The 22,530-nt window shown below is 38.8% G+C and overlaps 3 protein-coding genes and 1 long non-coding RNA gene across 4 annotated transcripts; 2 read left to right on the plus strand and 2 right to left on the minus strand.

The window, feature by feature from the left end:
• The first annotated feature begins 8,246 nt into the window (after positions 1–8,246).
• LOC125384167 (glutamate receptor 1-like) lies at positions 8,247–10,335 on the plus strand. Its single transcript, XM_048402676.1, has 3 exons — positions 8,247–8,539; positions 8,697–8,914; positions 9,640–10,335. The coding sequence occupies exons 1-3, from the start codon at positions 8,284–8,286 to the stop codon at positions 9,667–9,669; spliced, it is 504 nt and encodes a 167-aa protein (XP_048258633.1). The 5' UTR covers positions 8,247–8,283; the 3' UTR covers positions 9,670–10,335.
• Positions 10,336–10,889: 554 nt separating this feature from the next.
• LOC124140155 (von Willebrand factor C domain-containing protein 2-like) lies at positions 10,890–11,894 on the minus strand. The gene is made up of 2 exons (XM_046507569.2): positions 11,545–11,894; positions 10,890–11,084 (listed from the first exon to the last, which is right to left on the minus strand). Exons 1-2 carry the CDS (start codon positions 11,816–11,818, stop codon positions 10,921–10,923), a joined length of 438 nt encoding a protein of 145 aa, XP_046363525.2. The 5' UTR covers positions 11,819–11,894; the 3' UTR covers positions 10,890–10,920.
• Positions 11,889–15,749, plus strand: LOC125384168. Its single transcript, XR_007222974.1, has 2 exons — positions 11,889–14,242; positions 14,856–15,749. It is a non-coding gene; the product is annotated as an uncharacterized LOC125384168 (long non-coding RNA).
• On the minus strand, positions 15,043–21,134 carry LOC124139770 (glycine, glutamate and proline-rich protein-like). The gene is made up of 6 exons (XM_046507093.2): positions 21,038–21,134; positions 19,655–19,787; positions 18,129–18,218; positions 17,710–17,822; positions 17,363–17,513; positions 15,043–17,133 (listed from the first exon to the last, which is right to left on the minus strand). Exons 2-6 carry the CDS (start codon positions 19,749–19,751, stop codon positions 16,997–16,999), a joined length of 588 nt encoding a protein of 195 aa, XP_046363049.1. The 5' UTR covers positions 19,752–19,787; positions 21,038–21,134; the 3' UTR covers positions 15,043–16,996.
• Between the last annotated feature and the right edge of the window lie 1,396 nt (positions 21,135–22,530).

The following is a 22,530-nucleotide window of genomic DNA, read 5'->3' on the forward strand; positions in this document are numbered from 1 at the left end:
CCCCCAAGAGTAAATCACTTGTAATTCTTCAAAACACGCCAGCGTCATAATATAGTAACCTACAAGTTTGGCGATGCAACAATTGACACCTCCGAATAATCATAAACAGTAATTTATCCTGTAAAGAAAGAATCATGACATGTTGTTCAAAAGCAAGAAAATGTGTTAAATCACTACGATCACTCGGCCTCAACGATTCCGACCTCCACTCAGTTGCATGTGTCAATATATGGATAGAATGGTTTTATCTTCAAGCTTTTATGAATGTGAATTGTTACCAGCCTTATACGGTAAAGAACTTGAAATGATTGAATATACACAACGTCACTTTGCTCGTCATATACAAGGATTTGGTAAAAGACATCCAACCGATTCGTCTATTTCTAACTTGGGAATGTGGTCAATGAATGGCTACATTGATAAATGTAGACTACAATTATTAGGAGGGCTCTGCAATAACGATTGTAACTCAATAACAAAAGATCTATTTTGTGCTCACATTGCTACTAACGCTATTGTCAACATTAGTCCAGTAAGCATATGCAACATCCTTCTATATACTGCTAAAAATACCAGTTAGATAACTATATAAAGGAATATACTGATAGCGGTTCATTCCCAACTAAATCGGCTTGGCGAGCTCTTGTAATCAGACGTCTATCAGAGAATGAACAGTACATCTGGAGAGAGAGACTAGCACAGAGACCAGATCTTTCACGATACCACAAAATTCATAAACGGTTACAAATGCATGTTTTTTTATAATATAATGTATATTTATCCACATTTAAGACAACCCCTGCCACTTTGTATTAAAATCGGATCAAGAGCAAAAGTTTCGAAAGAATGTAACCATTGTAATAGTCATTGCTATGACTATGATTGCCATATTTTTTTGCACTGTGAAATGTTTATGCCTGACAGCAAAAATTTCTTCTCGTTCCTTAATTGATAAACTTGATGCAGATGTATATGTGAAAACAGATATGCTTGACGATGATGAAATGCTTTCATTCTTTCTCGGTGCAGATGTCCATGACATTGTAAATTATTTATTCATAGCACTGTATAACATGATTTCATTGTTTATAGTCAAGTAATTTAATTGATGTATTGTAAATAATGTATTTGCCCATGCAAAATCTTCGGATTCAACTCTAGGGGAAATAAAGAAATTCATTCATTCATTCATTCATTCATTCATTCATTCATGTGTTGTATAGCGTTATAATGCTACATCCAGAATTGAGAGAAGAAATACAGTTTGCCATGAGGATTGGATCCAGGAGCAAAATATGTAAGGATTGTACAAAATGTAATACTTTTGTTAATGATTATCATCACCATGTCATCTTAACCTTGAATGTGTACGTTCTGAGAGAGATTTCTTCATTTCGACTCTCATTGGTAATCGTAATGCTGAATGTATGTTAAAACAGATATGATAGAAGAAAACTGTGCCAAATTCTAACGGTATTAGTCAAGTGTCATGTGTCAGGATTTTTTCTCGAAAAAGTATTGTATGTGTGTTTAATTTTCCATATTTTGTTTTTGCATCTTCCCGGTACTTTGATCGGGTTTCTTGTTTAAGGTACTACATTAATAACTGCCCGTAATTTTTAATGGGGTTTAGTGAGGACACATTTATTAAGAACTGCGGTTGTTGTGGTCACTTTGGTGCACCAAGCAAAGTTACGTGTGGAAATTGGGGCCAGAAAAATTCTCCTGAATTGTACTTTATTCTACTTTACTGGTTTGTAAAAAAGGGTAAACGCTAAGTAAAGTTGAGTTCAACATTAAGTTGGCATGAATTATTCCCATTTAAAAGTTCAAGAAAATTTCAAGATATCATGCATTAGTAGAGAATATAAGTGCGAGAAGGACTTAGCACATAATAGATTAGCTGAGAATAGACAACATCTCAGGAGACAGAAGGGGGGAATAGTGTCCTACTTTCGCAGTCTTGAGAAATTGATTAGAGATACGTTAGGGGGAGGTGTTAGCTACAGTACTTCTCTAGACAATGAGATAAAACTCATAAAAGAAACAGTCGACAATTTGGTGCTTAAAACTATGCAACTCATGGATTTGGTTGTTGGTGACCCTGATGAAAGTAAGCAGTCAGCGACTTACTTTGATGAGGTGAAACAGAGATATGGACTGTTAATGACTGATGTTAATGTTTGGAAGAAAAAACAAAACCATTATAATGTCGAAGGTGATGAACCAGATAATGTAAACCCAGGGGATTCTGTCAGTCAGAGGGGCGATATTGCTGGAAGTCATATTGGTTCCATACATCATTATTATTATTATTATTATTATTATTATTATTATTATTATTATTATTATTTACAGATTTAAATTTAAATGAAAAAATGCAGCAAAGAGAGTTTGGGTGATCCTGGCACAGTCAGGCTGGTTGGGCTCATCATCAGCTCAGGGCCCTTGCCCCCACTACACGCAGCTCAGACAGCGAATGGGACTTCTCCCAGGAAGCGCTGCCTAGTCAAACCCACTAAGAACTTTTCGGAGAATGTGAAGACACCCCAACACTGCAGCCTTCTGCATTACCCAGGTTGTCAGAAGGGCTGTATTCCTAGTAGCAAACCCTGGTACTCTCCCAATGTCAGACAACAGATTGGAAGGTACCAAACCTAAGGCACCGAGAACATCGGGGAGTCGGACAACTAGGTACTTGGGATGCAAGTGTGATATTTCGAAAGCGAGGTCCGCATATTTGCCATGTTTTTCCTCAATCTTGTCAATCACATGAGTGTCAAAGGGGACAGAAAATTCAATGATATAAATGATTTCATTGGATTTATCAAAAAGGACAAGATCAGGTTTGTTGGCCTGGATACGTCTGAGGCTGTAAATGGGACTATTCCAAAGAATTTTGTATTTATCATTTTCCATTACGCCCTCTACATATTCCGGGTTGTACCATGGATGGACCTCTGTGTCAAAACCACAAGCATGGCGAAGACGGTAATTAAATGATCGAGCTACACCATCATGTCGTTTAAGATACTGTGTTTGTGCCAAAGCTGGGCATCCACTGACAATGTGTTGGACAGTTTCATTAAATTCATTACATAATCTACATTTCATATTTACATTTTGATGCAAAATCACACATTGACGGTTTCGAATGGGAAGTGACTGGTCCTGAGCAGCAAACAAATCAATCGAAATCGAACTTTAACATCACATGCTCTCTCTCTCTCTCTCTCTCTCTCTCTCTCTCTCTCTCTCTCTCTCTCTCTCTCTCTCTCTCTCCTCTCTCTCTCTCTCTCTCTCTCTCTCTCATTCTGTTCCCACGTGAGTATAGACCAAGGTTCCTGCATATATGTTCTAGCTGATCACGGTTTCCTTGAATGTCATCAATGTGGATGACAATCACACTATTGATTAGAACTACCACGGAGAACTGACAATAAAGAGAGCATTAAAGCGTGTTTGCGTAATTGATTTGCGCATCATGTGCGACATGCTGGATGTCCAAAAGACCTGCCTCAGCAAGTAACTGCGTCCATGTATGTTTCCAGTATCTGTAGGGCTAATGTTGACAAATCAGATGTACATCTTTTTATTCAGCGCTTTACGTCAAATATATCACAAATGGATTCCAATATAGGCCATTGTTGGATGCATATTTAAAATGTTGGAGATACATGTAGCTTATTGACTACACATTTGCTGAAAACACGCTTGTCAGTGTTAATCGATTTGAGCATTGCAGGCATGATATTTGAAATGCACTCGAACAAACGTAGTGTGTGTACTCGTTTGCAAAGTGATTTATTTCTTTTGACAAATACGTCAAACACAACACGTCCCCACACGTCAACACAACCACGGACACTGATCCACGTACAATTGAAGTCTTTCACATGCTACACATACCATGCATACGCCTAGGATGTATAGCGTATTTCTTTTGAGCATACCGTGTGCATTTATATATATGCAAGTAGCCGGCTATACTTTCAAGGAAGGTAATTGCATTCTGCCTTTTTACATTTATATTCAAGTATTGTGATTATCATACTTTTTGTCTGTATTGTGTTACATCATTTACATATTTTTAGCAGGTACGTTAGTCGAAATTGTAAGCATTTGTAGTGTATAAAGAATTACAATACTTAATGATAATGAATGAAACAGTGAAACATATTGGTAAGTAAAACTTGCATTTATTTTTTAAACCTAAATTTCTGGCATTATTTACGTGAACGATTGGATGTTTTTAATGTTAAACGTAGCGCTACAGTCACCAGTATTCCAACTTTATCGTATTTCAACTTTATCACGATGGTAAGTATATCAACGACAGTTATCACATTTTAGTATGTTATTATTAATGTATTGTTTCTGATATTTTAGGCAAATCACATTGCTCTGCTTCAGGTCTTTCAGAGCAAAGACAAAATGCATATACTGATTATATTGATGCATTCCCTCTCGTGAACCAGCTCCTAACCGAGTCTTCTATATCACACCTGATGGCAGTGACAAGTGATTGTCTATTAGGTACTGTTTTCTCTACAAGTTACATACATGGCGTTTTGCATGAACGAATAATACAGTTTCGTTACACCATGTTAGTTGTTTTGCAATGACGCATGTTGAATGGATGTATGAATGTATACTGTTGGAAATTCATTTTGTGGTATGCCAAGATATGCAAATTACTGAATGGAAGCTGTAAGCAACTGATTTCAAGTTACACACTAACTTGCTCACCAGGCTGATGCTTTGATTTGAGCATTTCCTTTCAGATCAGACAGAGCGATTTTGGGGAAACAACCGCGACATCCATATTGTTTTCAGTACAACTGATAATTATGTGTCAACAACAGAAGCAGTGATACATCCGCTTTTGAAAAGACAAAGTATTAACGCTTTTTGGAAGCACTTGAATTTTCTTGTGGTTTGTAGCAGTGACTGTATAAACAAACTTATGATAAAAGTAAGTACTTATTTTGCACTTTGAATTGCTATTGATGTATTTCGTTTAGTTCTGTGGGTGAAGAAAATTCGTTTCCAGATAACATAAATATTGATGAACATGTTCGAATTCATTATGTATTCAATTTCGGCCTTTTCTCATTTCGCTTTATCATTCTACTGCCTCTACTGATGCCCAGTTTCTAACTGTATCAGAATATCTCCTTGAAATATTCAGTAAAGAATATTTAGAAACAATCTTACTCATATATACGACATTGCCTGCAAGATTAAAAGACTATCATTGTTTGAGTAAGGTATAAATGGTAGTTTGTATTGCGCCTGTTTATGTACATTTGGAGGTGAGGTGAAATTGGGTTTAACGTCGCGTCCAAGGTTATTGCACTTATATAGCGACGTGCATGCACGTGTGTGTCTGTGGCTGCTTGTACTAGTCCGGACTGATGCCAATTTATAGTGCTAGCTCACTGAGATATCATGCCGCAGTTTAACATGAATACCCCACTCAGACACAGTATACTGACTCCGAGCCGATCAGTCCTTGTTTTAGCCCCTTAATGTCGAGCGCCAGACAGGGTAACAACAAGTACCATCTTTTAACGTCTTTTGGTATGACGCGACCGGGGATCAAACCCCGGACCTTCCGCTCTCCGGGCGGACGCTTGTACATTTGGAAAATAAGTACATAAATACTCGTAAATGTCTGTTTAGGTTCACCAGTTAGACGTCGACGTCGGCAAACGTATCCTCTTGCGTCATTTCTCAAGATGGGTAATTATTCCAACTGATAATCACACACATTCTACATCAACGACAGACATGGTAGTTGACAACATAAACATGATCACTAAGGTACGTATTATTGGACTTTGGTGACAATAACTAAAACAAGTAAGAATTACCATGATACTTTTTCTATGTCGAGCAATAAACTTGATCTTGTTTCATAATCCGAGGATTGAAGACGGAAAGGGTAATAGAGAATCAGTATGTTCCTGTTATACTTGGTTGTTGACAAACAGGACAGACTTGATCGTTCCAGAAGTTTCGTGACGTTTTTAGAAGGCTGTACCGACACGAGGGTGATCGGGGCCTTTTTGCGACCTGACAAGCATCTCATATGCCTGCCAATACGGATTGAGTACCAGACTGATAAAAAACAATTCTTGCCAGCGTCTAACACTATTCCGGATTTAAGTACGGCGCACAAGCCTCTTTCAATATCAATATAAACTACGCATTATGGTGCCTGTTTTTTATTGCTTCTGCTACTTATGTGATTACTTTTGTGAATGTAAACCTGAAACTGTGTTTCAATATTATGTGTTAATTATTCCTTGGTCTTGTGTGGTCATTTACTGATTTCACAATTTAGTTCTGACGAACAGATTCTTGGGTTCATCCTTGGTGTTTCAATTTGGCAATCAACTCATGACCGAATATCTCACCAAATATCCATTTAATTTCATAGTTTCATAGGTTGGTGATAAATTATACTTAAACTTACTAATAACAACATAATTGTGCGACTGAGATTTCTGATGTATCGAAGAGCCCTTTTACTCTCTAAAGATATTTCAAATGCTAAATCTATTGTGTTGTCAGGTAAAAAGGACTATAAGAGAAAAGCCGTCACAAAGAATGGAAGTGCTGTCTTTGCTGTGGGAACCTCACGGAAGGGAATGGGGTATTGTTGCTGACAGTTCATATTGGAAGTCATTCCCGAACACGAAATATGGTCTGAATGGAAGAACGTTACGGGTTGCAGCGCTTGAGGTGTGCATTTTCATCATAAGAGCTATGACCATAACATGCATGGAAAATTTAATTAATGAAAATCAATATTAGTTAATAAGACTTCTAGTAGAATCACATATGCTGTAAGGTAATCCAAGTAAACGGGGAAAAAACTGACAAACCAACATTAATAATTAGAAAAAAGCCGCACAATTCCGGTGACTATTTTCATGAACGTGGTCACAGCTAAATAATGAAACTCAATGACAGCTTAATCCGTTATCCATGCCCTTATATCTCGCGTTTTGAGATTGTGTGTGGGGAGATTCATGTTTTTGGGGTTTTTTTTCACTCAGTGGTTACCATATGCAAACCGAGAGGTTACCGACGGAGAGATTGTGTACACTGGTGTTTCTGTGGAGATACTCAAAAGATTATCCAGCACATATAATTTCAGGTAAGAATGACATCTGCTTTTACAAAGAAAACAGTATCCCTGACAGCCATGGCAATTTGACAGATTCCATCTCAGGTAATGAATGTCGTTCTTCTGTAACAGCCATAAGCATATGGCCAACTGCCAAATATCTCATTGCCAAAGGACAACACGTTCTTGTTGCATGTAGCAAATAGACAACGAAGAGTCCCCCTTTCAGTGAGTTTTAATAATTATTCTTCAAATTTGTTCATTTTGTTTCTTGACTAACGCTTTATTGAATTTTGCATATATATTCGAGTTTTCTAAAGGAAAAGGATTTTGAAGAACGAAAATTAATTGACAGTACTCGATATTTCCTTCAAATCTATTGTGATCAGTGATTCCGAAGATATACAGGCATCGCTGGCTCAACACAAACTCCAACGTTAACTACGCTTAGGTTAGGTTGTTTTTGCAACTCATGTGTTGTTTATGTTAATTGTTTTGACCAGTGTGACGTTTGTGGAGCCGGTAGACTGTCAGTGGGGAGAGAGAAATCACACCACATGGAACGGAATTGTAGGAATGCTTCAGAGAGAGGTACAGTCCATCGTCCTACACTGAATAACTGGGCCAATACACATGGCTTTTCGAATATCAAACACTGTCCGATTATTGGCTTGCATATTAGAGTGAGTGAGTGAGTGAGTGAATATGGTTTTACGCCGCTTTTAGCAATATTCCAGCAATATCACGGCGGGGGACACCAGAAATGGGCTTCACACATTGTACCCATGAATATTAGACACAGAGATGGGGATATATAGACACTGACAAATAGAAGATTATTAAATACAAGATAATTAAAGATATTCCTATTGTTACATCAAATGTGTAGTGGATTATTAATCACGAGATTCGTAATGATCATTAGATATTATTGTTTCTGTGGTTATTTTGCCAAGTATAATATTATAACAATCAATGCATCCATGCGCGTTGCAATGCAAACTGGGTAGTCTTTGGGGCAGTATTTATAACATGAAATTCGTTTTTCAATATAAAGTGTGTTTGATGCTCATCCATCTATCATTATTCAGGAAGTAGATATGACCGGTGTTCCGTATGCAGCGAGCACAGAAAGAAGTAAGGTGATGACGTACAGCTACCCGATCATTTACTCAAGACAGTCGGCAGTCTACAAGAAAACAGAAATGCAGATGACAAAATGGACTGCTTTAACGTCTTGCTTCAAGTGGGAGATCTACCTGTATGGTCTCATAACCATGTTTGGCGTAATCATCCTGTTTCTGATTCTGCAAAAAGTGAATCCAAGACATGGTGAATTAAAGCACGGCCTACGAGTATCTGACATTGCGTTTCTGGGGATATTCATCCCCTTACGCCAAGGTAGGCATACATTGTTTGTTTCATTATTATTACCATCATGGGAGGGCGGTACAGAAATGGCTTCCGCCCGTGCGTCACTTTCCTTTCCGAATCATAACTCAAAGACAGCTCAATATTTCTTGATCAAACTTAGCAGTTTTTACTTTTACTCCATCAGGTGTTGCAGCCACTCCAGACTCATCGTCGTCAAAAGTTCTTCTTGGATTCTGGTGGAGTTTCTGTATCGTAATCACCTCCGTGTACACAGGGAACCTATTCGCATTTCTAACTGTCACTAAGGAATATGTTCCATTCAGTACGCTGGAAGAAGTGAGTCAACAGGACGAGTACGATGTCGGAGTTTCCAGAGGGAGTTACATAGACCTATCATTACAGGTACCACGTTTTTTTATTCTCTACACTCTAACACACGATATACATGACACATACACAATTACACACATATATTCACACAGGTACATTTGGGTTTTTTCGATGTAAGAATATATATCACCCACAACACTGACGAGAAATTACAATTTGGAAATACGTTTCCCAAATCATGTATTTAGGTCCGTGTCAACATTAATGCAACATTAATGCATGACAACAAGTACCATCTTTTAACGTCTTTTGGTATGACGCGGCCGGTGATCGAACCCCGGATCTTTCGCTCTCTGGACGGACGATCTACCTCGAGAACATGGAGGCGGTCACATTTGTAATGAAAAGCTAGACAGAAAATTTGGTTCTAATCCATAAATTATTTCGTAAATACTCGAAGATCTTCCCCCATGTTTCGAGTCTCCTGGAATGATTTGCTGAGTACGTTTCGATATATCTGAAAACGCGAGTGCCTTGTATTTACTGTGTGCGCCCATGTATACAGAACCAGTACTAGCAAAGACCCTTACAGCAATAATAATATTTGGCTACAGTCATATATATTCGTTTTTCTACCTTTTCAGAACGCTCAAACTTATGTTTAGCCTCAATAGGACTCCATGCTGTGTTTTGAAACAAATAGGTAAAAGAGTATGAAACACATTTTCTTTCGCCTTCAGGTATTAAAATCAACTATATCATAATATTGCAGATTGTATTTCTTGACAAATTCTTAGGTGTGGTGGTATAGCTTCACCAATATGTGAATGGTACGATCGTATGGACTAATCCTTGATGGACATGGTGACTCTTCCGTGGAGAGGAAAGTGCTTCACAGCAGAGATGTTTACTTGGGTGAAACCAACGAGCATAGGTATGGTGATGACATAATACCCCACGATCTACGGATCCTGGCTTAACTACATGAAAGGGACACAAGTATGAATAGCGAATTGTTGTGCCTTAATAAACCACTGTTCCCCCCTGTCCCGTTCCCTGTGTCATGTGATCATGTCCCCTGCCTCCAGTAAATGTGTTCTCACTATTCTATAATTACAGTCCTACATTTGCATTATGAGATCTAGTTGTTGCAACCAAGGGAACGAAGTACATTAAGATGAATTGTCAAATTATCAAATTATTATCCAGTCATAACGTTAAACCTTTAGTTACTATTTCTACTTAGCTACGGGTGATGTTATATCGATTGATGCATCTTTACACGCCGACGCAATGTATACGTGGAACGATACATTAGGATATGCGCCTTATGTTAACAAAGATTGGAAGATAAATACCGTTTTCTACTACACTGTCCTCCATACCATGACGTGAGAGTGCGTAATTGTTAATAGGTTTTTGCACTCATAGACTTGGAAACTACACAATATGAATTATCGTTACGTCTGTCCCACGCTTTGCTTCTCAGAAAAGAACTGCTTACATAATATTCTGTATCTTGAATCAGTTGGGTTATAAACAGAACAGTTGACTCGGCGTCCTCTCTTTAGGCCTACACCTCGAACCTGTCTTGATCTGGGGTTTTTATTTGAATTGTAAGAATATTTTGTTGTTGAGTTGTATGGAAACGGGTCTGTCACATAAGCGATAATTTGTCATGCACGTATTCTATTCATAGTTAAAATATATTATATCATGTGTGTTGCTACACAAAATCCTCTCAAATCGTAGGGAAGTGAGCTGTAAGTACAATTAAGCTTTGGGAAGATACCGTGAGTGAATCACAAAATGAACATGCCGCGGTTCATAAACACCGTCGTTATTTCATGTAGTATGAATATGAATAATATTGAGTATAGGAGAATTAACATAGTAAAGGTCTTGTGAGGATATTATAACTGGTGAATTCTCGACCTCATGACCTTTTGCTTAAGTGACAATGTGATTTCTGAGGTTCGTATCTTACCTACGCCACAATACATCTGATGGTACGTAACATATTTTCTTTGCCAGAATGAAAACCTCAGACATTACTTCTATTTATTGAGGAGTGGTGACTATGGCATTTCGACAGGAAGAACTGTCACAGGTTGCATTGCGATGGTACACACAGCCTGGTTTTGACGGGGTCCTGGGCCTGGACATCGGCACGTTGTGTGCTCATCAATTTTCACATCTCTTCCTGCGGGAATTATCTGTTTTAATGCCCAACAGTTGGAACCTTGAAAGCACAAGGACATACGGTGTATCAAGTTTGCCTCATTATTATATATTATATAATATATCCTTAACGAATAAGTATTATTCTTCGTATTCTCCGTTAATCTGGTTATCATTAATGCTTTCAAATTTTATTAAATGAAGATGATCTTACATTGTAGTTTCTTCCATGTAAGCACTATTTCAGACCGCGAAGGTTATGATGAGTATACTGAAGTGAGAATCACAACTTTGCTATTGTCTTTCAATCCAATTATGTTTGGTTATTCATTGCAGTTAAGTTCGGTTAAAGCTTAATATAAACCATTCGTCATTCTTCAAATGTAATCACGATATGTAATCTTTACAATATACTGTACTCAAAATTTATCATTACGTTGTTTAGGTTCACATGATATACAATATTTCGATATTATAGTAAAACCATGGCAAGCAATGAAATTCAACATAACATCACGTACCATTCGGACATATAGGACAGCACACGTCGGGTTTGTGAACAGGGTCGACACAAGGTGTAAAGAAGCAATCGGCAATGGCACACACCTCCCGGCCTTGGCTGCAGAAGCAGTGTTTGCAAGCTGAAGGCTGGTAGGAGGAACCTTCAGGGTGGAACTGGCCATTAACGTGGCACCCGGGCTGGAGCGTTGGCCCGCGGGGCAGGGAGACCGCTGTGGGTAGCAGGGACCCGATGTAGGAAACAGCCAGCAGGGAACAGAACATCGATATCGCCATGGAAAGCAGAATAGAGAGTGAAGATTCTCAATTAGGCATTTCACCTAGATGTTACCGTATAGATCTGAATCCAGGTCATGCGATTGTAAGAGATAAGATAGGAAAATACATCATTCTGTGAAGTTAGGACTTGGAAGCTTGTGTTGTATGTATATATGTATAGTGTGGAGGAAAGCAATAGGAATTTTTGTGGAAATTTATCATATAGCGTTTACCTCATCCAATACAGCATTTACCGAACATGAGTTGACATTATGACACACCATTCTGTTTACCTGACGTACTGATTACAAAAAAAAAACAATACACAAGATTTTTATCGCGTATATCACACGTGTTATTCTTGAATATGTCTTACTTGAAACAAATCTATGGGTGTTTACTGTCCTGATTATAACCATGTCTCTGGCATTTACCGTCCTTATTACCGTGCATTGAGGCCTTTCATATTATCATGTCTAGCGTGTGTGATGTCCTTATTAACCATGTCTGGTAAGTTGACTGTCCTGCTTATAACCATGTATAGGGTGTTTAATCCCTTACTATGACCATGCCTAGGGTGTCCTTTGTCCTTTTACCCTGTCTAGGGTGTTTACTGTCCTTCTAATGACCATGTCTGTGGTGTTTAATGTCCTTCTTATGACCATGTCTGGGGTGTTTAATGTCCATCTTGTTGACCATGTCTGGCGTGTTTAATGTCCTTCTTATGACCATGTCTGGGGTGTTTAATGTCCTTCTTATGGCCATGTCTGGGGTATTTAATGTCCTTCTTATGACCATGTCTGGGGTGTTTAATGTCCTTCTTATGACCATGTCTGGGGTGTTTAATGTCCTTCTTATGGCCATGTCTGGGGTGTTTAATGTCCATCTTATGACCATGTCTGGGGTGTTTAATGTCCTTCTTATGACCATGTCTGGGGTGTTTAATGTCCTTCTTATAACTATGTCTGGGGTGTTTAATGTCCATCTTATGACCATGTCTTTGGTGTTTAATATCCTTCTTATAACCATGTCTGGGGTGTTTAATGTCCTTCTTATGACCATGTCTGGGGTGTTTAATGTCCTTATGACCATGTCTGGGGTGTTTAATGTCCTTCTTATGACCATGTCTGGGGTGTTTAATGTCAATCTTATGACCATGTCTGGGGTGTTTAATGTCCTTCTTATAACCATGTCTGGGGTGTTTAATGTCCATCTTATGACCATGTCTTGGGTGTTTAATGTCCATCTTATGACCATGTCTTTGGTGTTTAATATCCTTCTTATAACCATGTCTGGGGTGTTTAATGTCCTTCTTATGACCATGTCTGGGGTGTTTAATGTCCTTATGACCATGTCTGGGGTGTTTAATGTCCTTCTTATGACCTGTCTGGGGTGTTTAATGTCAATCTTATGACCATGTCTGGGGTGTTTAATGTCCTTCTTATGACCATGTCTGGGGTGTTTAATGTCCTTCTTATGACCATGTCTGGGGTGTTTAATGCCCATCTTATGACCATGTTTTGGGTGTTTAATGTCCTTCTTATGACCATGTCTGGGGTGTTTAATGTCCATCTTATTACCATGTCTGGGGTGTTAAATGTCCTTCTTGTGACCATGTCTGGGGTGTTTAATGTCCTTCTTATGACCATGTCTGGGGTGTTTAATGTCCATCTTATGACCATGTCTTTGGTGTTTAATGTCCTTCTTATAACCATGTCTGGGGTGTTTAATGTCCTTCTTATGACCATGTCTGGGGTGTTTAATGTCCTTCTTATGACCATATCGGGGTGTTTAATGTCCATCTTATTACCATGTCTGGGGTGTTAAATGTCCTTATGACCATGTCTGGGGTGTTTAATGTCCTTCTTATAACCCTGTCTAGGGTGTTTACTGTCCTTCTTATGGCCATGTCTGTGGTGTTAAATGTCCTTCTCATGACCATGTCTGGGGTCTTCACTATCCCTATAACCATGCTAAGGGTCTTTACTGTCCTGCTTATAACTTTGTTCGTCTAGGGTGTTTATTGCTCTTCGTACGACCATGAAAAGGTGTTCACAGTCCTACATTGATATATATAGTTCACACGTTTTGTCACACCTGTGTCTATATCTGTTGACAATAAGGTCACCTAATTCTGTATCGAGTTGTGATACCAACATTATAACATGCTATTATGGCGACATTGACGTTTCTCCTTGCTTCGACTTTATGCAGTGCAACTGCCCTTCCAGCCCTAACCTAACCACCACCTACTGTACTGAACGGATGTATCGTCGGTGGTAATTTCCTCCAAGATGGGTCATCCTATCGTCCGTCACCGTGTGAAACTTGCTTCTGCAATCAGTGGCGTGTCGCCTGTATGATTGCAGATTGTTTTATGGCCAACTGTGTTGAAGCACGCTGTGAAGACACCAGACGCTTGCTGTCCTACTTGTCCAAACGGTAAGAGATTGTATTTTGAGTTCATTGTGTATGTAAACCTCTGTTGAGAATAGGCTCAGTGAAACAAAATTATTGTGTCTGTTCTATAGTGATAGTACACGCTCTATGAAGGAAACACAAAGCATTTACGCATGGTTGTTAACTGAATGTATTTGGGTATACACGTTTCTTCGATTTATAACTATTGGTAAAGTGTGTTTCACCGTTTGCAAATCACATGCTGCTTGTGAATATATAGAACTGAAATGAACGAACCGGACGTCGGCATAAAACTATTTCATAAAGTGATCTGATCAGTTTCGTGTGTCTACATTTATCCATCAGATTCAGTGACAGTGCATTTCTGTTATATGGCCACATGGTACATGTTTCGATACCGCAAACATTCGCTTTACTGGTACGTAAAGCCTTTAACACAGAATTGACGGAAACGTTCTTTCCAAGTTCTCCGATATATAGAAACAGTTTAATCGATGTCACGCTAAGCATGTTTAATAACGAGTATGTGCCAAGCGTTTTTATACTACTAATAAAATGAGCAATATGTTATTTTTTCTCTATTATTGAACGCCATTACCAATACATGATACAATGTTTGTCTTTAATTAATTAGGTCCCTATTGTCTGGCGAGCAAACAGAAGATACAAGCTGGGAAGGATGTGCAAATAGATGAGCACACAACGTGTCGGTATCCTCACCAAGCCTTCGGCTTACGTCAGGCGGTATGTAACGCCACTGCAGCCACTGTGGCACCACTTCCATAATTGGATGTACACACGTACAATAAATAACACACATGGTACATAGACTTTGTTTATTTGTAGAAATTAAAACAAATGTACTTAGTGGCGCTGAATGAAGAGACAGTTTTAGTGAGTGAGTGAGTATGGCTTTACGCCGCTTTTAGCAATATTCCAGGAAAATCTCGGCGGGGGACACCTGAAATAGGCTTAGCACATTGTGACGAGCGAACGCTTTAACCACGAGGCTACCCGACCGCCCCAGAGACAGTTTCACTGGAATCAAATAGACGATGGTTTCACTGTTGCCACAGATTTACAGATATATACAGGGTAAGCATAGAAACTTATATGTAATGTTTGTGGACTTCTCTAAACAATTTGATTCTGTAACAAGAAGTAAAATTAGTGTTTTATTCGTTCTCACAGGAGGAGTAATAAAACGGTAAAGTTATTATATATCTATCAAGATTTTTACTTGTGACTCTGTGTGCGACAAGACCGTGTGCTAAGCCATTTTCTCTTCTCATTCTATACTGGTTAATTTGCTGAACAGATAAGACGGTATAATTATGGGGAATTTCGAATACACGCAGACAGTATTAAAATATTTATGTAACTCTTTGCAGATGAAATTGTTACGTTTCCATTGTACTATAAAATACCTACAAAGGCTGATACAAACACAATAAGAACTATATTGTAATAATTGGAGGCTCAGTGTTATTTTAGATACGACTTGGGTTATTGTGTTCAGTAAAGGTTATATACTAGCAAAAAAGGTATGGTATTTCAAAGGCAAAATATGGGAAAGTTACTTCTTATAAATAGTAGGTGGTTACATTTTCAAATAAGTTGTGAAAGCAACATATTAATAATGCAGCGGTTCAAGGGAAGAATCTACTGTTCGGACTGTTACATAGTGTACAAAAGGTAAGTGATCTCTACTCCAAGACGTCCTTTAAGAGTTTGGATAGTAAGATTTTCCCATTTTTTATTTGGCGCTGAAGTACTGGGACAAAGTGAATCTAAAGCAATAAATTCATCTTTGTGCGTGTAAAAGATTTTGAGGTACGAAACAATGTACTTCAAATGTACTGGTGCATGGGGAGGGAGTGTGGACGTTGTGAACCATTGTATGTATCCCAATATATCACATTGATAACAAATGGCTGAAAACACTTAATATGAAATGTTACCTTTTACCACGTAAGTGTTATATGATGATGATGTTGTATGATCCTGGGCATCACATGCAAAATATGCAGCAATTCAAGCAGAAACACTAAGGTATGTCAGTATTTTGGAGATATAAACCATACATCATTCTTTGGAATGTTTGATGTTAAGATAAATCCAATATTTCTATATTGGGCAGAAGTCTGGGGATTAAATAAGTTTGAAGAAATAGAAATGCCAGTAAATATGCCATCCTATCGGTTAGCTAAGAAATGTTATAATATTACGTTAATATATAAGAAGTTAAGGTTGGATACGAAAACATATGGCAAAAACAGAATGTAGAATTATATGTTGAATATCCTCTGGTATGGATCCGGACAAGGAGAGAGTGATTTAGGTATGCAACAGCAATTTTATATGGATATATCTCACTAGTAATATAAATGGAGCATAAAAGGCAATGCACGATTGACTTTGTAATAACCTTGTCTGGACCACTTGTATAACTTTCTCTTTATATCGTGTATTTTACGTGTGACTGTAATATGCTCAGAAAAACAATCATCTATTTGCAGAAACACGGGGAATCTCATGCCAAGTCATCTCAACTTTACAACATAAAAGCGACAAAACCCTGATACAACTCCGGCCATATCATAAACATTGTGTATATGAATCGTTACCAGATAGTGTTTATGACCTTGTTAGTACTAAGAACTATGCAAGCACATGTACATGTAGGTGTATAAGTTGTAGTGGAATAGCTCATACTTTAATCATTAAAGAAAACATATTCTCTCCAAACGGTTATAACTCTTTACAACATCTCTACTACCACCCATGACAGTCAATGAGATGCTGAGCACGTGCGATTACGTCATTGCTGTAGTCGTCACCGGTAGTTCCAACGTCAATCCCCGCCACTGTCTGTACATTCTTCACTCCAAAGTTATAAGCAGCAATCCCACCTGAAATCAAAGACCTTGTTTCCCATATCGCACATGTGTGTTTACATAACATACAATGATTAATGAAGATACACATGACATAATCAAAGTTCAAATTATGCTGCATTATCGAACCAAAACCAAAAACTCATCTTATTTAACATGTGGCACCATTTCGTTCTGTCTGTTTCTGGTTTTCTCTTGTGATGGTTGCTGAGAACGTGACAAAGATGGCTATGGAACACTATACCTTGCAGCTGCTGTTCCTTGGTCCAGTTTGGGTGTTTGTTCTGGACGCCAGTTATCTTGGGGATAAGAACATCCTGTATCGCCTGCTTAATGTGCCCTTCACTGTCCCAGGCGTGCTTCTTCCAGTCTACCCCCGAGGTGTTGATGTCACACTGACAGAGAAAATATTCATTTACATATCACAATTAGAGATCATTCGGATTATTCCTAATATAAAATTCCTTTCATCTGAAACCAAATCAGTCATTACATATATGTACTTCTATTACACAAAGATATCATTTCTTTCATTCGCTTGTAAAAGTACTATCAATAAGTACTGCTTTATAACTAAACTTTACTACAAACCTGCATGATGCCATACCCATTTCCTCCATCACCATAGCCTTGTGTAGACTTGATCAGTCTCCCTGCCCGAGACTCTCGACTGGCAATGGCTGCTATGAGAGCAGGGGAGATGTCTGAAAGACACGTCAAGTTTTCAAACTTTGTCTGGAAAATGACTCCCAAACTGAATATATAATTTTCAAAGTGAGTTTTAACTCGTACACATGTAGGCGTATAAACATTGGCTGAGGGTAATGGTTGAAAGTTTCTGTTTCGTAGATCACATTGTCGAATACTATTCTGTAACACATATATTTCCTCTTGCATTCAGGATTTGTGCAAAACATTGACTCTTTTGTCACACACTTAAGATTGCAAGGTACAGTTACTTCTACAATTCTAACTTGTGTCTTATTTTGAGACTGTCAGTTGTAACCTACTGAGACTCTCTCCAACTTTCACAATGATGTTCTTCAGCTTGCCCAGCTCGGCTAAATCAGCAGCGACCAGAGACTGAGAGGCAGCTACTCCTGATAGGGACGTCAAACATTTTGTATCAACAAACTCAAATAGTAAATCACAAAACAAACATCGTATTTCTACATGCTGCGCTGTTGTGCATTACGGGTATTTGTAGATGTACACTTTATACCAAAACCATAACATTGCGGCTAAATGTGTATTTTTATGTGAAGGCCACCAAAATATGTCATGAGCATGGGGAGAAGTGAGACGTAAAAGACATTTTACATATTACTTATTGCTTCAATGATGTCGCTAGAAATGACTAAACACATTTGACTCTGTCTTGAACATTCACACCTTTATACAAAACATGCAGAACGATCTGCACTTGCACAGTCTTGAACATTCACACCTTTATACAAAACATGCAGAACGATCTGCACTTGCACAGTCTTGACCATTCACACCTTTATACAAAACATGCAGAACGATCTGCACTTGCACAGTCTTGACCATTCACACCTTTATACAAAACATGCAGAACGATCTGCACTTGCACAGTCTTGAACATTCACACCTTTATACAAAACATGCAGAACGATCTGCACTTGCACAGTCTTGAACATTCACACCTTTATACAAAACATGCAGAACGATCTGCACTTGCACGGTCTTGAACATTCACACCTTTATACAAAACATGCAGAACGATCTGCACTTGCACAGTCTTGAACATTCACACCTATATACAAAACATGCAGAACGATCTGCACTTGCACAGTCTTGAACATTCACACCTTTATACAAAACATGCAGAACGATCTGCACTTGCACAGTCTTGAACATTCACACCTTTATACAAAACATGCAGAACGATCTGCACTTGCACAGTCTTGAACATTCAAACCTTTATACAAAACATGCAGAACGATCTGCACTTGCACAGTCTTGAATAGTAACAAGCAGTTATTGCTAGCATGTTATCATAAAACACTCATTACTCATGGACCGCCTCCGTATTCTAGTGGTACAGTGTCCGCCCGGTGAGGGGAAAGTCCGGGGGTTATACCAATTGAAAGATAGTACTTGTTGTTACCCTGCCTGGCGCTCGGCATAAAGGGGCTGAACAAGGACTGGTCGGCTCGGAGTAAGTATACTGTGTCTGAGGTGGGTATTCATGTTAAACTGCGGCATGGTATCTCAGTGGGCCAGCACTAAAAAATCGGCATTAGTCCGAACTAGTACAAGCAGCCACACACACACAAACATACGTTAAACCCCATTTTACCTCACCTCATTACTTATACAAAGTATATATATCACATATTTAGAAATCAATTATATAACTGTTTATCTAGACCTGGAAGCGATTTGACAAGTAAGACATAATTGAGACGGAATTGCACTGAACAATTTCTAATATCTCTCATAGCGTCTTGAAAATGTGTGTTGTGACCACTGTCACCGTACCAGCTAACTGTACCACACAATCGTCACATACCTGACACTTCGAGTTGATCTTGCAAAGATGTCTTGGTAGACGCCCCCTTTGGGTTTATCTTGGTTATATCTCCATAGTAGGTCAAATCCATATTCATTCTAAGTGAATTCCCGTGTCTGTCAAATTCTGACACCTGTAATAGGAAAATAGCTCCATCAATGTTTCAGTGTTCAAGTGCTACAATAAGACAACTGCAAGTTACTGCTTGTTTCAGTTACACGTGACACCGAGCGTCCTCACAACACTGATGTCGATACAAATATCAGTGAAATGACAACATGGCGGAGTTTCAGGACAGTAGTGAAAATCTCGATGATTGAATGGGTGCTCTAAGAACGTCGAACTCGTATCCAACATAAAATGTATGTGAGGAAAACGTATCTACAGTCCAACGTCTCGCCAAATAAACGCAGGACTCGGATGCAATGTACGGCGCAGTTATATTTCATTTATTACCCTACATTAGTATTATACTAAGTATTTCTTAAGAGGCACAGATCGCACAGTCGTGAAAGACGCAGCAATTTCCTGTGCAGAGTTCAGTCCCTTAGGTGTGCGAAACCCTACATGACTCGAATCCGAGTTGTACCCTGATTGTTTCTTGATTCTTGTGAGAGCATTACCTGTGCTCATCGGTGTGACCAAGGCGGTAAAACTCTAAGACCTGTATCACTCACTCACACGTATTTTCAAAATCATATGACAACCATCAACATATACCTCGAAGTTCAACTATTCCTCTTTTCAGGGACCAGTAACGTTTTCCCATGTCAATGATTCAAACTATTACTGGTTTTTAGCCTCCTATTACCAAATGTCACGAAGAGACAAGAGTACCAAGTGGCTTGGTGTCGGCTAGGTCACAGATGAATTGAACAGTTTTACATAATGTCACGATCACCCCACGTATTCGTAGCTTGTTTCTGTTCGGTTTTCCTTTACACAGCCAGAGCTTAATACGTGGGGTCGTCGTGTCATTAACAAAACTGGTTGTTTCACCGTGAATGCATCAGTGAATGCTTTGAAATGAATCCCAGCGTTCTACAGTTAGAAAGGGTTCAGCATGTACTGATGCTGCGCTGAATATACATTAGTCATCGTTTGAAACAAATATACGTGTAACACCTTTCCCCGTCTATTCTATTACTTGATCAAACATGATTGTGATGTAATTGGTTTAAAAATAGAAACCTGGAAAGTACAGCACGTTTATGAAAGTTACAACAATGTGTTTAAAGCTGAAAATAGTGACATTTATGCTAATAAACACTGATTTGATAAACAATGGTTAGTGTTGAGTCCCGAAGTTGTATTAAACAACTGTCTGTACATAAGGTTACCACACAATGGTGAAAGTGCGATGGAAGTCCGCGGACCGCTCACCTGTATTGACTGTTGAACGACAGGCTTTGCTGGCAGCACAAGCAATAGGGGAGGTAACTCTTGCCACGTTACGTGTTATTGAAAGATTCTATTCGTGCCATCGTTGCGTATCCGTCGCCGCGATATGGGATCGTCAGTTGTTACAACACATGCGCAAAAAAACACGTTATTCTACAATGAAAACACTGTATGTTTAAGTAGGTAGACATAATGTACCACATCCCAAGGATATGTTTCTTCGGCCTTTGGAATACTTTTTAAACGGCGTTAACCAATCTCATTCATTCACTCTCAGATTTGAACTTTGCGACAACCCTTTTTTCAGCATGTGTAGATAATATAGGTAACTGAATGTGAAAGGATGTGGAAGATCAGAAGTAATAAGTTATCACATAACATATATTGGATGTTTGTTTCAGGGAACATTTACATTTCGATATGACTTTCTTGTCAACAACCAACCACTGCCTCGAGATCCTGCTCCAGTTAAATTGTGTCCTTACATGATTGGAAGCCTAACATTATCCTTAAATATCGAGCAGAATTTAAGCTATGGACAGATGTATGACAGTAACTGTTACATAAAACTGCATAATATGTTGCTCCATAACATCGAAGGTGTGATTTCAACGGGCTTGTTTTGTAACCAAAGCAGCAGTAAAATCTCTCCACCTCAACGGCAGTGGGCCAACCAGCGTCGGAGGCCTGACTGGCCAGTGCATAGTCCCAGGGAGTGCGATGACTTGGGGCAGCCATTCAAATGTGCTTGTGCACAGGAACTGTATTAATTATTGGATTATTTAATGGATTTTATATGTAACACAGCCTCACATTTATATTGAGGAAACAAATTGTTGGAAACTAAAAAACATTTATGTAAACTCTACCATATAAATCATTTGCACTTAATGTCTGTCTGTCTGAAATTACGAACATAACCAATCACGTCATCGAGATATCCACTTCGTTGGATGGATGGAGGGAGGGTGGTTTGTGTAGAGGATGGGTGGTATACATGTTTGTGTGGGGAGGGCTTGATGGAAACGGTTTGAGGAGGGGTAAGGGAAGTGGTGCCTGGAAGGGGATGGCGGATGGAGAGGCGGAAATAGGAGAGGGACAGACAGAAGGATATTGCAGGAGGGTGTGACGGATGGAGGGTGGGAATTGTACTGGTACATATTCATTCGTGAGTCGTATTGCCTACTGTGCGTTTATAGCATGGGATGTCTGATATTTTTAAATAAACTAATCGCACATGCAAACATGAAGTCATTTATTTTCTCTTGGGATTGTATCATTAGGTATACATGTACCTGGAATTATAATAGGGCACATAAAGATACAAACATTGCACGCCGGGAAGCAGCACTTCACTTTATGGAGAATTAAACCGATCATGTAATACAACTATACATAACTTGGGTTAAAAGAGAGTTATATAACCACCATGTACACGGGAGTTAACGATTACCATTTGACCCAAACTGTCATGT

Source organism: Haliotis rufescens, unplaced genomic scaffold (genome assembly GCF_023055435.1).
Source record: "Haliotis rufescens isolate VD_foot unplaced genomic scaffold, xgHalRufe1.0.p SCAF_28, whole genome shotgun sequence".
NCBI lineage: Eukaryota > Metazoa > Mollusca > Gastropoda > Lepetellida > Haliotidae > Haliotis > Haliotis rufescens.

Excerpts from the sequence above, each read along its gene's own strand:
- LOC124139770 (XM_046507093.2), bottom strand. The coding sequence starts at position 19,751 with ATGAATATGGATTTGACCTACTATGGAGATATAACCAAGATAAACCCA. Across the intron at positions 17,823-18,128 it reads GAAAGTTGGAGAGAGTCTCA|ACATCTCCCCTGCTCTCATA; the intron begins GTAGGTTACAAC and ends CGTGTCTTTCAG. Across the intron at positions 17,514-17,709 it reads ATGGGTATGGCATCATGCAG|TGTGACATCAACACCTCGGG; the intron begins GTTTGTAGTAAA and ends TTTCTCTGTCAG.
- LOC124140155 (XM_046507569.2), bottom strand. The coding sequence starts at position 11,818 with ATGGCGATATCGATGTTCTGTTCCCTGCTGGCTGTTTCCTACATCGGG. Across the intron at positions 11,085-11,544 it reads CTGTCCTATATGTCCGAATG|GTTCCAACTGTTGGGCATTA; the intron begins GTACGTGATGTT and ends TGTGCTTTCAAG.
- LOC125384167 (XM_048402676.1), top strand. The coding sequence starts at position 8,284 with ATGACGTACAGCTACCCGATCATTTACTCAAGACAGTCGGCAGTCTAC. Across the intron at positions 8,540-8,696 it reads ATTCATCCCCTTACGCCAAG|GTGTTGCAGCCACTCCAGAC; the intron begins GTAGGCATACAT and ends TTACTCCATCAG. Across the intron at positions 8,915-9,639 it reads ACATAGACCTATCATTACAG|GTGTGGTGGTATAGCTTCAC; the intron begins GTACCACGTTTT and ends ACAAATTCTTAG.